The sequence below is a fragment of the Thalassophryne amazonica genome, chromosome 4, assembly GCF_902500255.1.
Source record: "Thalassophryne amazonica chromosome 4, fThaAma1.1, whole genome shotgun sequence".
NCBI classification, from domain to species: domain Eukaryota; kingdom Metazoa; phylum Chordata; class Actinopteri; order Batrachoidiformes; family Batrachoididae; genus Thalassophryne; species Thalassophryne amazonica.
This window is the reverse complement of record NC_047106.1, coordinates 2,281,900-2,298,297: the sequence shown is the minus strand read 5'-3', so window position 1 is coordinate 2,298,297 and position 16,398 is coordinate 2,281,900. Positions and strand designations below refer to the sequence as shown.

The 16,398-nt window shown below is 40.6% G+C and overlaps 1 protein-coding gene and 1 non-coding gene across 2 annotated transcripts in view; both read left to right on the top strand.

Moving 5' to 3' along the window:
• The window catches only part of ulk2 (unc-51 like autophagy activating kinase 2), a 119,932-nt gene that overhangs the window by 12,276 nt on the left and 91,258 nt on the right, over nt 1–16,398 (top strand). Inside the window, exon 4 of the mRNA XM_034169020.1 lies at nt 14,833–14,865. Coding sequence (XP_034024911.1) covers nt 14,833–14,865 — 33 coding nt within the window. The remainder of the gene's footprint in view (nt 1–14,832; nt 14,866–16,398) is intronic.
• On the top strand, nt 6,013–6,273 carry LOC117509681. Its single transcript, XR_004560473.1, has one exon.

Sequence of the window (16,398 nt, the reverse complement as noted above, 5' to 3'; positions counted from 1 at the left end):
TTTGATATTTTGGGTCGAAGTGAAACCACAAAATAGCATTCCCTAGAAATAAAAAAAAAAAACCCTCCGCATTGTTTTTTTTTTTTTTTTTTTTTTTTTTTTTGGTCGCAGCCTCACGAAATTCGGTACACATATTTACCATGCTGGGATGCACAAAAAGTCTCAACATCATGGTGAAATGTCGACAGGAAGTCGGCCATTTCAATTTTAAGTTTCAATTTTAAGGTAATTTTTGCCATTTTTGGCCATTTCCACTACTTACATTTGAACGAACTCGTCGTAGGGATTTCATCCAATCGTCTTCAAATTTGGTCAACATCATCATGACCACATGCTGATCAAAAGTTATCAAAAGAATTTCTGTAGGTTAAAAGGTGTGGCTGCTAGGGGTCGTCAAACTTTGGTGAGCGTTTCGGAGCACGCCGTTTCACTTCAAATGGCTGTCACACCCACATACATCATCGTAGATCCTTCAAACTTGCTGGACATGATGAGGGCTCTGCCCTGAATGTCTGCATATATTAACTTCCCACCTCCACCATTGCACCCCCCAGTGGTAACAGGTAATGTCCTATTTTTACTTTAACAGGTCCTGATGTCACATACTTAACCCCATCAACTTCATTCCACTTCTAAAACATGCAGAACGAGTTGGTGAATGTAGGCGATGAACGCCGTGAAGTTACGAGTAACAGCGTCCGTGTGGTGGCATGCCGAATATTGCCTCTTCACCATAAAATTATGCTCTTCATTTTGACAACTTTAATTTTGTCATATCATCATGAAAATCGATACACAGATCAAGCACAACAACCTCTTACAATTCATTGGGGCGTCGCCCATGGGCGGGGCAAAATGCCTCAATAGCGCGCCCCTGAAGCTTTCAAAAAAACCCTCCTCATAGGGGTTTTTTTTGGAGTAGGGAGATGAAAATTTCTCTATGTTGAAGGGTGTGGCCGCTATCGTGCCGCCATTTTGAATCTTCGCTGTGGAACATCAAGTCATGATAACTCCTTCATGCTTTGCCTGATTGACTTGAAACTTTGCATGTGTAATGAGTGTCAGCCCCTTAACACACCCCTCTGTTTGTGCACTGAGCGCCCCCTAGTGGATGAACAATCATCTTCTCATAACTCCTTCATGCATTGATGATTTGCTTGAAACTTGAACTGTGTAATAAGGGTCAGCCCCTGTATGCACCTGCCCACATCCAGTCACAAGGTGATGCGATGGCGTGGGTAGACGGCCATGCGGCACGAGGGCCCGTATATTACTGCTTGCAGTCCTAGTTCCAATTGAATTGTAAAAGCAGTAGTTTTTTTTTTTAACTGTGTGTCCTTCTTTGAGTGAGTTTGTGTAAGATTCATGCTCAGATCACATCAGTGTCCTCTTGTCTCCTGTCTCCAGTCTGTCTCTTGTTGTAGTAGTTAGTGACCCCTATGTAGTGTGTTGTTGTATTGTAAGCTCCTGTGATGTTTGTGTGTTTTTACTGCAAATTGTTAATTTTTACAGTCTGTCAGGGACTACAGATGGAAATTAGCCCATGGCTATAATATTTACACTTTGTGTTCATCAATATGTGTTGTCCCTTTTAAATGAAATGGTCCAGATGTCTGTGTAGAATTGTAGATGAGTGGGAGATTTGATAGGAGTCTGATTGTTTCGTCTGTCAGTTTTCAGAGAGCTGCTAAAGTTCCACTCTGTAGAGTTGTTTGTTGCCAGGACTTGTGTGTTCAGGGTTGAATCGTGGTTCACAGCTGCAGTCGTGCCTTGACTGTGTCCAGATCAGGACCTCGGGAAGATAAAGTCCTTCCTCCAGCTGACCTGCCTGCAGATTGGGCGATTGTGAAACGGCTTACACATCACATGACTGTCTGTCTGGGTTACGATGACCACGAGGCTTTTTTATATCCCAGCTGTTTGGAATCTTTTGAGCTGCGAGGGAATGTTTATTTGGCTTGTAGCCCTGTTCCGGCTGTGAGCCGCTGACGTGTGGCATTAGTGTGAACGGGACGTTCCAGAAGGATGTAAACAGTCCTATTGATAAGTCATAGATTTGTGTACTCGTTCAGCAGCGTTCTTCTCACATATCAGAATGAGACAACTGTACAAAACGTGAACGTAACTGTTATCAGGGAAAATATGACAAAAACATGTCAGGAACATGGTTAATGATTTCCTTATGAGTGATAACAAATATCTGTTATTTGATTATGCGAGCTGCTCGTGATCGCACACAGTCCGCAACGTTCCAAAAATCTGAAATCAGTCCATTTCCAGACTTGTCAGCTGTTCTGAATCACAGCTGAGCACATTTGAACTTTTTCTGCTTTGACACGTGGCTGATCTCTGGTGGCCACTCAGTTTGTCTTTTTTTTTTTCCCCCTTCAACTGGATTATGTTTAAATTGCTGGTTTCACACCATTTCACATTCAGAGTGTGGCTGGATGGCGGTGGCTCCTCCCCCCCTCACATTCAGAGTGTGGCTGGATGGCGGTGGCTCCTCCCCCCCTCACATTCAGAGTGTGGCTGGATGGCGGTGGCTCCTCCCCCCCTCACATTCAGAGTGTGGCTGGATGGCGGTGGCTCCTCCCCCCCTCACATTCAGAGTGTGGATGGATGGCGGTGGCGCCTCCCCCCCTCACATTCTGATGTTGTGTTCCAGCTGGCAGTACTTTTTGAATGAGAGCAGTTATCTGACACTCCACCACAGTGAGCTGGTTATGTTTATGCACGTGGTGACATCACAGACTGAACGTGTTCACATGGGACTTTGTGATGTATCATCTTTTGTCATGTGTTTTGGATGCAGTCTTCATAATGATACATCTGTGGTTTGCGTGCTGTAGCACAGATTACTGGCTTGGACAGAAAAGCTCTGGGTGAGAGTTAATTTATCCCAGTCAGCTTGTGTCAGCAATCACTCAGAAACAGTAAATGCTGTCATCTTGTAACTCACCAAACTGGTGATGTCATTTAATGGAGGTGAACTTCAATCAATCAATCAAATCAATTTTATTTATATAGCACCAAATCACAACAAACAGTTGCCCCAAGGCGCTTTATATTGTAAGGCAAGGCCATACAGTAATTACGGAAAAACCCCAACGGTCAAAACGACCCCCTGTGAGCAAGCACTTGGCGACAGTGGGAAGGAAAAACTCCCTTTTAACAGGAAGAAACCTCCAGCAGAACCAGGCTCAGGGAGGGGCAGTCTTCTGCTGGGACTGGTTGGGGCTGAGGGAGAGAACCAGGAAAAAGACATGCTGTGGAGGGGAGCAGAGATCAATCACTAATGATTAAATGCAGAGTGGTGCATACAGAGCAAAAAGAGAAAGAAACACTCAGTGCATCATGGGAACCCCCCAGCAGTCTAAGTCTATAGCAGCATAACTAAGGGATGGTTCAGGGTCACCTGATCCAGCCCTAACTATAAGCTTTAGCAAAAAGGAAAGTTTTAAGCCTAATCTTAAAAGTAGAGAGGGTGTCTGTCTCCCTGATCTGAATTGGGAGCTGGTTCCACAGGAGAGGAGCCTGAAAGCTGAAGGCTGTGCCTCCCATTCTACTCTTACAAACCCTAGGAACTACAAGTAAGCCTGCAGTCTGAGAGCGAAGCGCTCTATTCAACTTTGATGAACCCAGTCACTGAAAACCATCTTTGTTGGAAAAACTGCCTCAAACCCCTGTCACACTTTAGATTAGGTTACAGCTTTATTGATCCCTTGGGAAGACTCCCTCAGTGAAATTGAGTTTCCAGCAGCATTGTATAGCAGGACACAGGGTAAGAAGCACACAGAGTATCAAAAGTGAAAGTAAAAAAGAAAAACAGTTTGCAAATATAAATGCATTATATAAATACCAGACATGCCATGACAATTTAGCCAGTGTATGCCGAGCATATTTAAAAATGCTGGCGTACCTCTAATAAGTTATAGGCAAGTTTTCTATAAGTTATGTATTTATGATGTACGTCGAAAAAGTTTGGCCATTCACAATATTTTTGACGTATGACTCGTACATCCCACATACACGGGACATAAGTTGTAGGTAAGTGGTGATTGTTGACACACGTTTCTTGTAAGTTACTTATCAGTCAAAATACATCCATTGATGCTGTTCATTGATTGGCTGAATCCCGCAGTCCTCATGTGAACAGTCCAGACTGTTTTAAATATGAAAACCATTCACATACAGAGTAAATACAGTTGTATGTAAAAGTTTGGGCCCCCTGATAATTTCCATGATTTTCCTTTATGAATCATTGGTTGTTTGGATCAGAAATTTCAGTTAAATTTATCATATAGCAGACAATCACTGATATTTGAGAAGTGAAACGACGTTTATAGGATTTACAGAAAGTGTGCAATAATTCTTTAAACAAAATTAGGCAGGTGCATAAATTTGGGCAACCCAACAGAAAAAAATACATCAATATTTAGTAGATCCTCCTTTTGCAGAAATAACAGCCTCTAAATGCTTCCTATAGCTTCCAATGAGAGTCTGGGTTCTGGTTGAAGGTATTTTGGACCATTCTTCTTTATAAAACATCTCTAGTTCAGTCAGGTTTGTTGGTTTCTGAGCATGGACAGCTTATGATATGATATAATTAACCGAAATCTCTGATCCAGACAACCAATGATTTATAAAAGAAAATCATGGAAATTATCCGGTGTCCAAACTTTTGCATAGAATTGTATATCATATAGCAGCAACATATTTCAGAAATGAAATGACGTTTGTAGTATTTACAGAAAGTGTACAATAATTATGTAAACTAAATTAGGCAGGTGCATAAATTTGGGCACCCTTGTCATTTTATTGATTTGAATACATTTAACACTAATTATTGGAACACAAAATTGGTTTGGTAAGTTCACTGACCCTTGACCTCCTTATACAGGTGAATCCAATCATGAGAAAGGATATTTAAGGTGGCCATTTGCAAATGTGTCCCCTCTTTGCATCTCTTCGAATGAGTGGCAACATGGGAGCCTCTAAACAACTCTCAAATGACCTGAAAACAAAGACTGTTCAACATCATGGTTTAGGGGAAGGATACAAAAAGCTATCTCAGAGATTTCAGCTGTCAGTTTCCACTGTGAGGAACATAGTGAGGAAATGGAAGACCGCAAGCACAGTAATAGTTAAGACCTGAAGTGGCAGGCCAAGAAAAATCTCAGATAAGCTGAAGTGAAGGATGGTGAGAACAGTCATAGTCAACCCACAGACTTGCTCCAAAGACCTACAACATGATCTTGCTGCAGATAGTGTCTCTGTGCATCGTTCAACTATACAGCACACTTTGCACAAAGAGAGATGCTGTATGATGCTGTAATGCAGAGGAAGCCTTTTCTGCATACATGCCACAAACGGAGTTGCTTAAGGTATGCTAAAGCACATTTGGACAAGTCAGCTTCATTTTGGAATACCCAGAAACCCAAAAAGTTGAGAAAACCCCCCCCCCCCCCACACCTGACAACACCACAGGAAGCTTTGATGAAGGTGCGTGAACTAAATGCATCCTCCTGACATTTGATCACATCTAAGGCAGGAGTGGTGGCCAAGTGTTGGGTGGACTTGGTTTCACTGTGGAAGGATCCCGGTTCAAACCCCACCCCTCTTACATTTTTCCATGTAATGTGGAGTTGCATCAGCAAGGGCATCCAGCGTAAAACTTGTGCCAATTCAACATGCAGGTCCACCTTGGATTTGCTGTGGCGACCCCGAGTGCAAACAAGGGACCAGCTGAAACTTAGCTTATGAAAAGCCACTTCGAACAGGACTTTGACCTTGAACGTTTTTTCCAAGGTAAAAATTTGTGGAATTGGAAGCTAGTGTTGGCGGATGTTTGTGCCCTCTGGGTGCAGTGGTCTACAACAATCTGTATTTGAATCACAGCCCAAAATAAGTTAAACGGTGAAGTTAAGAACCGGTCTTTGGCACGATGACGGTTTAAATGTGTACAGATCTTGGTGTGAAGCTTGCAGCTTACATTTAGGATGAGGTGATGAAGGTCAGTGATGAACAGTAAAAGGTCTGATTACCCAGAATGCTCCTCCAGCTGGCTCCCAGCAGCTCCTGTCACCAGCGTGCTGGAGTCATGCAGCGCTGGCCAGAGGGGCTGCTGACACACAGGATGTGACATCACAGCCTGAGCCACGATCCAGGTACTTCTGGCTCAGTGTGATGGAAATCCAACAGAGCCAATCAACATGGAGCATCAGGCTGTGGGAGGAGCTCAAAGAGCTGATCTCAAGTTTTCAAGCTGAGACCTTCACGTCAGACACATGAATTGGTAATAAAACAAGTTATCTGTTGATTTATTTTTTTTTGTTATTTACTGAAGAAGAAAAATTGCCAAATATTTAGATAATTATTCTTTAACTCAACTATCCAACTAAAAAAAAAATCTCAAATGTAAAATTGTTCTTCGGTGTGGTTTTAAAATGGACACTTTCAAACCAACTTCACAGCAGATAGTGATGGATTTTAAACCGCTTTCAATCAATCAACTTTTTTCTTATATAGCGCCAAATCACAACAAACAGTTGCCCCAAGGCGCTCTATATTGTAAGGCAAGGCCATACAATAATTATGAAAAACCCCAACGGTCAAAACGACCCCCTATGAGCAAGCACTTGGCTACAGTGGGAAGGAAAAACTCCCTTTTAACAGGAAGAAACCTCCAGCAGAACCAGGCTCAGGGAGGGGCAGTCTTCTGCTGAGACTGGTTGGGGCTGAGGGAAAGAACCAGGAAAAAGACATGCTGTGAAGGGGGGCAGAGATCGATCACTAATGATTAAATGCAGAGTGATGCATACGGAGCAAAAAGAGAAAGAAACAGTGCATCATGGGAACCCCCCCACAGTCTACGTCTAAAGCAGCATAACCAAGGGATGGTCCAGGGTCACCTGATCCAGCCCTAACTATAAGCCTTAGCGAAAAGGAAAGTTTTAAGCCTAATCTTAAAAGTAGAGAGGGTATCTGTCTCCCTGATCTGAATTGGGAGCTGGTTCCACAGGAGAGGAGCCTGAAAGCTGAAGGCTCTGCCTCCCATTCTACTCTTACAAACCCTAGGAACTACAAGTAAGCCTGCAGTCTGAGAGCGAAGCGCTCTAATGGGGTAATATGGTACTATGAGGTCCCTAAGATAAGATGGGACCTGATTTTTCAAAACCTTATAAGTAAGAAGAAGAATTTTAAATTCTATTCTAGAATTAACAGGAAGCCAATGAAGAGAGGCCAACACGGGTGAGATATGCTCTCTCCTGCTAGTCCCCGTCACTACTCTAGCTGCAGCATTCTGAACCAACTGAAGGCTTTTTAGGGAACTTTTAGGACAACCTGATAATAATGAATTACAATAGTCCAGCCTAGAGGAAATAAATGCATGAATTAATTTTTCAGCATCACTCTGAGACAAGACCTTTCTAATTTTAGAGATATTGCGTAAATGCAAAAAGGCAGTCCTACATATTTGTTTAATATGCGCTTTGAATGACATATCCTGATCAAAAATGACTCCAAGATTTCTCACAGTATTACTAGAGATCAGGGAAATGCCATCCAGAGTAACGATCTGGTTAGATACCATGCTTCTAAGATTTGTGGGGCCAAGTACAATAACTTCAGTTTTATCTGAGTTTAAGAGCAGGAAATTAGAGGTCATCCATGTCTTTATGTCTGTAAGACAATCCTGCAGTTTAGCTAATTGGTGAGTATCCTCTGGCTTCATGGATAGATAAAGCTGGGTATCATCTGCGTAACAATGAAAATTTAAGCAATACCGTCTAATAATACTGCCTAAGGGAAGCATGTATAAAGTGAATAAAATTGGTCCTAGCACAGAACCTTGTGGAACTCCATAATTAACTTTAGTCTGTGAAGAAGATTCCCCATTTACATGAACAAACTGTAATCTATTAGACAAATATGATTCAAACCACCGCAGCGCAGTGCCTTTAATACCTATGACATGCTCTAATCTCTGTAATAAAATTTTATGGTCAACAGTATCAAAAGCAGCACTGAGGTCCAACAAAACAAGCACAGAGATAAGTCCACTGTCCGAAGCCATAAGAAGATCATTTGTAACCTTCACTAATGCTGTTTCTGTACTATGATGAATTCTAAAACCTGACTGAAACTCTTCAAATAGACCATTCCTCTGCAGGTGATCAGTTAGCTGTTTTACAACTACCCTCTCAAGAATCTTTGAGAGAAAAGGAAGGTTGGAGATTGGCCTATAATTAGCTAAGATAGCTGGGTCAAGTGGTGGCTTTTTAAGTAATGGTTTAATTACTGCCACCTTAAAAGCCTGTGGTACATAACCAACTAACAAAGATAGATTGATCATATTTAAGATTGAAGCATTGAATAATGGTAGGACTTCCTTGAGCAGCCTGGCAGGAATGGGGTCTAATAAACATGTTGATGGTTTGGATGAAGTAACTAATGAAAATAACTCAGACAGAACAATCGGAGAGAAAGAGTCTAACCAAATACCGGCATCACTGAAAGCAGCCAAAGATAACGATACATCTTTGGGATGGTTATGAGTAATTTTTTCTCTAATAGTCAAAATTTTGTTAGCAAAGAAAGTCATGAAGTCATTACTAGTTAAAGTTAATGGAATACTCAGCTCAATAGAGCTCTGACTCTTTGTCAGCCTGGCTACAGTGCTGAAAAGAAACCTGGGGTTGTTCTTATTTTCTTCAATTAGTGATGAGTAGAAAGATGTCCTAGCTTTACGGAGGGCTTTTTTATAGAGCAACAAACTCTTTTTCCAGGCTAAGTGAAGATCTTCTAAATTAGTGATACGCCATTTCCTCTCCAACTTACGGGTTATCTGCTTTAAGCTACGAGTTTGTGAGTTATACCACGGAGTCAGACACTTCTGATTTAAAGCTCTCTTTTTCAGAGGAGCTACAGCATCCAAGGTTGTCTTCAATGAGGATGTAAAACTATTGACGAGATACTCTAACTCCCTTACAGAGTTTAGGTAGCTACTCTGCTCTGTGTTGGTATATGACATTAGAGAACATAAAGAAGGAATCATATCCTTAAACCTAGTTACAGCGCTTTCTGAAAGACTTCTAGTGTAATGAAACGTATTCCCCACTGCAGGGTAGTCCATCAGGGTAAATGTAAATGTTATTAAAAAATGATCAGACAGAAGGGAGTTTTCAGGGAATACTGTTAAGTCTTCTATTTCCATACCATAAGTCAGAACAAGATCTAAGATATGATTAAAGTGGTGGGTGGACTCATTTACATTTTGAGCAAAGCCAATAGAGTCTAATAATAGATTAAATGCAGTGTTGAGGCTGTCATTCTCAGCATCTGTGTGGATGTTAAAATCGCCCACTATAATTATCTTATCTGAGCTAAGCACTAAGTCAGACAAAAGGTCTGAAAATTCACAGAGAAACTCACAGTAACGACCAGGTGGACGATAGATAATAACAAATAAAACTGGTTTTTGAGACTTCCAATTTGGATGGACAAGACTAAGAGACAAGCTTTCAAATGAATTAAAGCTCTGTCTAGGTTTTTGATTAATTAATAAGCTGGAATGGAAGATTGCTGCTAATCCTCCGCCCCGGCCCGTGCTACGAGCATTCTGACAGTTAGTGTGACTCGGGGGTGTTGACTCATTTAAACTAACATATTCATCCTGCTGTAACCAGGTTTCTGTTAGGCAGAATAAATCAATACGTTGATCAATTATTATATCATTTACCAACAGGGACTTAGAAGAGAGAGACCTAATGTTTAATAGACCACATTTAACTGTTTTAGTCTGTGGTGCAGTTGAAGGTGCTATATTATTTTTTCTTTTTGAATTTTTATGCTTAAATAGATTTTTGCTAGTTATTGGTGGCCTGGGAGCAGGCACCGTCTCTACGGGGATGGGGCAACGAGGGGACGGCAGGGGGAGAGAAGCTGCAGAGAGGTGTATAAGACCACAGCTCTGCCTCCTGGTCCCAACGCTAGACAGTCACAGTTTGGAGGATCCAAGAAAATTGGCCAGATTTCTAGAAATGAGAGCTGCTCCATCCAAAGTGGGATGGATGCCGTCTCTCCTAACAAGACCAGGTTTTCCCCAGAAGCTTTGCCAATTATCAATGAAGCCCACCTCATTTTTTGGACACCACTCAGACAGCCAGCAATTCAAGGAGAACATGCGGCTAAACATGTCACTCCCGGTCTGATTGGGGAGGGGCCCAGAGAAAACTACAGAGTCCGACATTGTTTTTGCAAAGTTACACACCGATTTAATGTTAATTTTAGTGACCTCCGATTGGCGTAACCGAGTGTCATTACTGCCGACGTGAATTACAATCTTACCAAATTTACGCTTAGCCTTAGCCAGCAATTTCAAATGTCCTTCGATGTCGCCTGCTCTGGCCCCCGGAAGACAATTGACAATGGTTGCTGGTGTCGCTAACTTCACATTTCTCAAAACAGAGTCGCCAATAACCAGAGTTTGATCCTCGGCGAGTGTATCGTCGAGTGGGGAAAAACGGTTAGAGATGTGAACGGGTTGGCGGTGTACACGGGGCTTCTGTTTAGGGCTACGCTTCCTCCTCACAGTCACCCAGTCAGCCTGCTTTCCCGACTGCCCGGGATCTGCCAGGGGGGAACTAACGGCGGCTAAGCTACCTTGGTCCGCACCGACTACAGGGGCCTGGCTAGCTGTAGAATTTTCCACGGTGCGGAGCCGAGTCTCCAATTCGCCCAGCCTGGCCTCCAAAGCTACGAATAAGCTGCACTTATTACAAGTACCGTTACTGCTAAAGGAGGCCGAGGAATAACTAAACATTTCACACCCAGAGCAGAAAAGTACGGGAGAGACAGGAGAAGCCGCCATGCTAAATCGGCTAAGAGCTAGTAGCTACCCAACCTAGCGGATTCCTAAAAACACACAAAGTGAATAATGTGTAAATAATTTAGAGGTGATTCAGCAGAAGGAGTGCTTTAGTTAAGGCACCAGACAGGCCATGAAGCAGCACAGGTAACGCACAACAACAGCGCTAAAATAAAATAAAAATCGACTAAACACGCTGTGGAGCAGCACAGGTAACGCACGACAACAGTGCTAAAAAAAAAATAAATAAAAAAAATAAAAACGAAAGCGTTAGCAAGCTAGTTAGCTTGCCAACGCTGATGAAAGTTAGCTGATAAAAGTGCTCCGTCGCGATGTTTCGACCGTTAGAGGTCTTCCTTAGGCGTTGGAGCACAGTAAAAAAGTAAAAAAAGTAAAAAGGTAAAAAAGTCTTGAAAAAGACTGTTAGTTCAAAGTCCAAAGCAGCAGGTAGCAGTCTCTGTGTAAACAGTCCCAACAGAGAGCCAAAATTCTGATGCAATCTCACTCCGAAGACAGGAAGTACCTCCAGCTACCAATGGCTTTAATGATTAAAGATAGCATAGCATGTCTTGTAGAATAAGTCCCTTAGGCTGCTCCCTTGTTTGCACTCTGGGTCGCCACAGCAGATCCAAGGTGGACCTGCATGTTGAATTGGCGCAAGTTTTACGCTGGATGCCCTGGCTGATGCAACTCCACATTGCATGGAGAAATGTACTAGGGGTGGGGTTTGAACCGGGAACCTTTCACAGTGAAACAAAGTCCACCCAACACTTTTCCACCACCCCTGCCACATAAATGTCTTGTATAGGCTCTAACATTCTACACTCTGTGTTTGTTGGTGAAACTAACAAGTTTGAAGTCTTTGATATAGTTGTATGCAAACGTTTGGGCACACCTGATACTTTCCATGATTTTCCTTTTATAAATCATTGGTTGTCTGGATCAGAAATTTCAGTTAAATATATCATTTAGCAAACAAACAGTGATATTTGAGAAGTGAAATGAAGTTTCTAGTATTTACAGAGAGTGTGTATTAATTATTTAAACAAAATTAGGCAGGTGCATAAATTTGGGCACCCTTGTCATTTTATTGATTTGAATACATTTAGCAGTAATTATTGGAACACAAATTTGGTTTGGTAAGCTCATTGACCCTTGACCTCCTTACACAGGTGAATCCAGTCATGAGAAAGGGTATTTAAGGTGGCCATTTGCAAATGTTGCCCCTCTTTGCATCTCTTCTAATGAGTGGCAACATGGGAGCCTCAACAACTCTCAAATGACCTGAAAACAAAGATTGTTCAACACCATGGTTTAGGGGAAGGATACAAAAAGCTATCTCAGATTTCAGCCGTCACTTTCCACTGTGAGGAACATAGTGAGGAAATGGAAGACCACAGGCACAGTACTAGTTAAGGCCCGAAGTGGCAGGCCAAGAAAAATGTCAGATAAGCTGAAGAAAAGAATGGTGAAAACAGTCATAGTCAACCCACAGACCTGCTCCAAAGACCTACAACATGATCTTGCTGTAGATGGTGTCTCTCTGCATTGTTCATCTATGCAGCACACTCTTCTGCATACACGCCACAAACAGAGTAGCTTGAGGTATGCTAAAGCACATTTGGACAAGCCAGCTTCATTTTGGAATAAGGTGCTGTGGACTGATGAAACTAAAATTGAGTTATTTGGACATAAGGGGCGGTAGGCATGGCTGAAAAAGAACACAGCATTCCAAGCAAAACACTTGCTACCTACAGTAAAATTTGGAGGTGGTTCCATCATGCTGTGGGTCTGTGAGGCCAGTGCAGGTACTGGAAATCTTGTTAAAGTTGAGGGTCACATGGATTCCAGTCAATATCAGCAGATTCTTGAGAACAATGTTCATGAATCAGTGACAAAGTTGAAGTTGGGCCGGGGCTGGATCTTTCAACAAGACAACGACCCTAAACACTGCTCAAAATCTATTAAGGCATGCATGCAGAGGAACAAGTACAACGTTCTGGAATGGCCATCTTAGTCCCCAGACCTGAATATTATTGAAAATCTGGGGTGTGATTTTAAGTGGGCTGTCCATGCTCGGAAACCAACAAACCTGAGATGTTTTGTAAAGAAGAATGGTCCAAAATACCTTCAGCAAAATCCAGGCTCTTATTGGAAGCTATAGGAAGTGTTTAGAGGCTGTTATTTCTGCAAAAGGAGGATATACTTAATATTGACTTTTTTTTTTTTTTTCCTGTTGGGGTGCCCAAATTTATGCACCTGCCTAATAATGTCTAAAGAATTATTGCACACTTTCTGTAAATCCTATAAACGTCATTTCACTTCTTAAATATCGGTGTTTGTCTGCTATATGATATATTTGACTGAAATGTCTGATCCAAACAACCAATAACTCATAAAGGAAAATCATGGAAATCATCAGGGGGCCCAAACTTTTACATACAACTGTGTAAAGTGTCAGTCTGACCTGTTCGTTTCAGTCGGCTTCATCATCACAGCCTGACAATAACATCCACATAAAGTGTCCTAATTTTGGAAAATACTTTAGTTCCTTGTCGTGGCTGACAAAATGTAGCATTTTTAAAGAAGTTCCTCTGTGGTTTCAAATCAACTTTATAAAGCACTTTAAAAATCAGCTGCAGCTGAAACAAAGTACTCTACACAAGGGGACATATAAAAGGTAACAAACCACAAAGTACAAATAAAAACAAGCCCAAAAAAAATTAAACTAAAACAAGTAAAAACAGTTAAAACAGCCAAAACAGATCGAGAATCTCATTCTGGGTTAAAAGCCAGTACATAAAAGTGGGTTTTAAGATTAGTTTTAAAAACAAAGTGAAGAGGCCTGCCTGATGTGGAGCGGTAACTCATTCCACATCTTTGGAGCCACAACAGAAAAAGCTCGGTCCCCTCTGAGCATACGCTTGCGTGTTTGTGTGTTTCTCAGCCTGAACCAGAGAACGTTGGCTCTTTGTGCCACAACAAGAAAATTAAGTCATTTTGAAAGTTAAGAGTCACAGTGCCTCATTCATTCACATCAACATTTACCACAGACATCAGTCAAGCAGTCTGCATGTGGTGAAAATAAATCCTGATCCTGATCCACCAAGACTAAAATAACACTTCAAAAATGTTAAATTACTCTCTTTGGCTTCCATGTGGAGAAGACACGCTGTGCGACGGCATATGTGTGCTCGATGGCATACTTGTCAATATTTACATGTTCTGCCAACCAAAGAAAAGGGTTCTGCCAGCAGTGGAAACGCAAACCAAGCCAGACTTAACTGTTCTGACCCACACAACACCATGCAGTACCGACCCGAAACGCTCAGTAGAAACGGGGCTGTCAGCATACGCCTCCTAAATTGTTAAGGTGTGACAGGGCCCTCAGGGATTTGTCAGGAAGAAACCTCAAGCAGACCAGAAACAGGGGCAACCCACCGCTTCGACCAAACGAACAGAAACAAGAATCTGAAGAAGTAAATACATCAAAGAATTGTCAAACATGCAAAACAAAAATGAATCAATTTGAAGTCCTTGAAGTCCACCTGGCAAAGTGGCCCAGTCCCACGATGGTCCAGTTCCCTTATTTTCTTGATTACTTATCCATTGGTCCAAAAAATGTCAGAAAAATCTGAAAAATGTTGATCACTTTCCCCAAAATACAAGATGACATCGTCAAATGTGTCATTTTCACAAACCAGAAATATTCTGTTTAGGAGAGAGGAAGTAAAGAAACCAGAAAGTATTCACATTTAAGAACCTAAAATCTGAAAAGTTTGACATTTAAGAAAAGGGCCCAAAACACCAAAATATTTGGCAGTTAATTTAATAATTAGATATTTCAGGATGACAGCATGGAGCTGTGACTCAGTGATCGTATCCTCCTGAATCTTATTTAGCATAATGTCATTATTGTCACATTATCATTTCATCATTTTTATTTTATTTCTCTCTTCCAGGAAACGCCAAACTCTGTTTTCCTGGTCATGGAGGTATGTAAATTTCATGTCTCAGTCTTTAACGTCTTCACTGTCATCACTGCTCCTCAGACGTTATTGTTAAAGTGATACGTTTGTCAACTTGTATGACAAACATTGCCCGTTTATGCCAAAAACTGGATATATGCAAAAAAAAAAAAAAACAAAAAAAAAGCGATAAACCTTGGGTTACAAAGGGAGTCCAGAATACATGTAAAAAGAAACTTTTTGTACAAGCAGTTTAAGAAGATGAAAGAAAATATAAGACATACAAAAACAAATTAACGAACATTATGTGATTGTGTAAGAGGCAGTATTACTGTGATTTATTGGATAAAAATAAAACATTAAAGGCACTTGGAAGATTTTAAATGAAATCATCATTAAAAATAAAAATGTTGTTAAAGATTATCCATCTTATTTTTATACAGATTCTGACAAAACAGTAAAAGAAAATAGTTATTGCTGATCATTTCTACAACTGTTTTGTTATTTGTTATTAACTTCTCAAATTCAATTGTATCCTCTAAAATATGCTCTTTGGACAACAGCAAAACAATTAATACAACTCTGGATTCAATATATATTAAAGAAACGGATGAAAATGAAATTATCATAGTTCGTAAGCTAAAAGGGAAAAAAAATCAACTGACAGTGACAACCTTGATAGGTTTTTGGTTTTTAAAAAAATAATATCAATTGTATTGTTAAACTGTTAACTTATGTTTATAATTTGTCATTGATGACTGGGAAATTTCCTTTCAAAATGAAAATGGCTAAGGTGATACCACTATTCAAATCTGGTGACAAACAGTGCTTTTCAAACTACAGGCCAATCTCATTGTTACCACAGTTTTCAAAAATTCTGGAAAAGATATTTGTGAAGAGGTTCAACAATTTTATAACTAAACATCATACTCAGTGAACAGCACTGTGGTTTTAGAAAAATCATACTACTTCACTGGCTTTAATTGATTTTGTTGAACAAGTCACAAATGCAGTAAAGAAGAAATACACCATAGGAGTTTTCTTTGATTTGCAGAAAGCATTTGATACCATAGATCACACTTTACTATTGGACAAATTACAGAAGTACAGCATTAGAGGACTGGCCCTTGATTGGATATTGTGTAAATGGATATTGTCTCTGCTTGTCTTTCTTTCTTTCTTTTTTGGTATTTGTTGTTATGAGTGTACATATATAAGTATATAGCAGCTGGTAAAAGTGTGTGGCGGGGGGGTTTATAAGCTTTTGCTTCAGCCTACAACCTTTCGGCCGCACAGAATTGGGAAATTGTTTGTTTTTATTTTCTTTTGTTTTGTATTATGAGAGATTCTTTTGTTCAGTATGTGTGTGCGTGCCAAATAAAATTCATTCATTCAAAGTATTTTCTTATTTTTTTTCTTAAAGTTGTCTTTTATCATTATATATAAAAATAAGTGATATTTCTTCAGTTTATTGCGTAAATTTTTCAGTTCTTTAATGTGCAGACAAACAGTGCAGGTACACACAGGTGTTGTAAATTATAATGCTGTCAACACATTTTA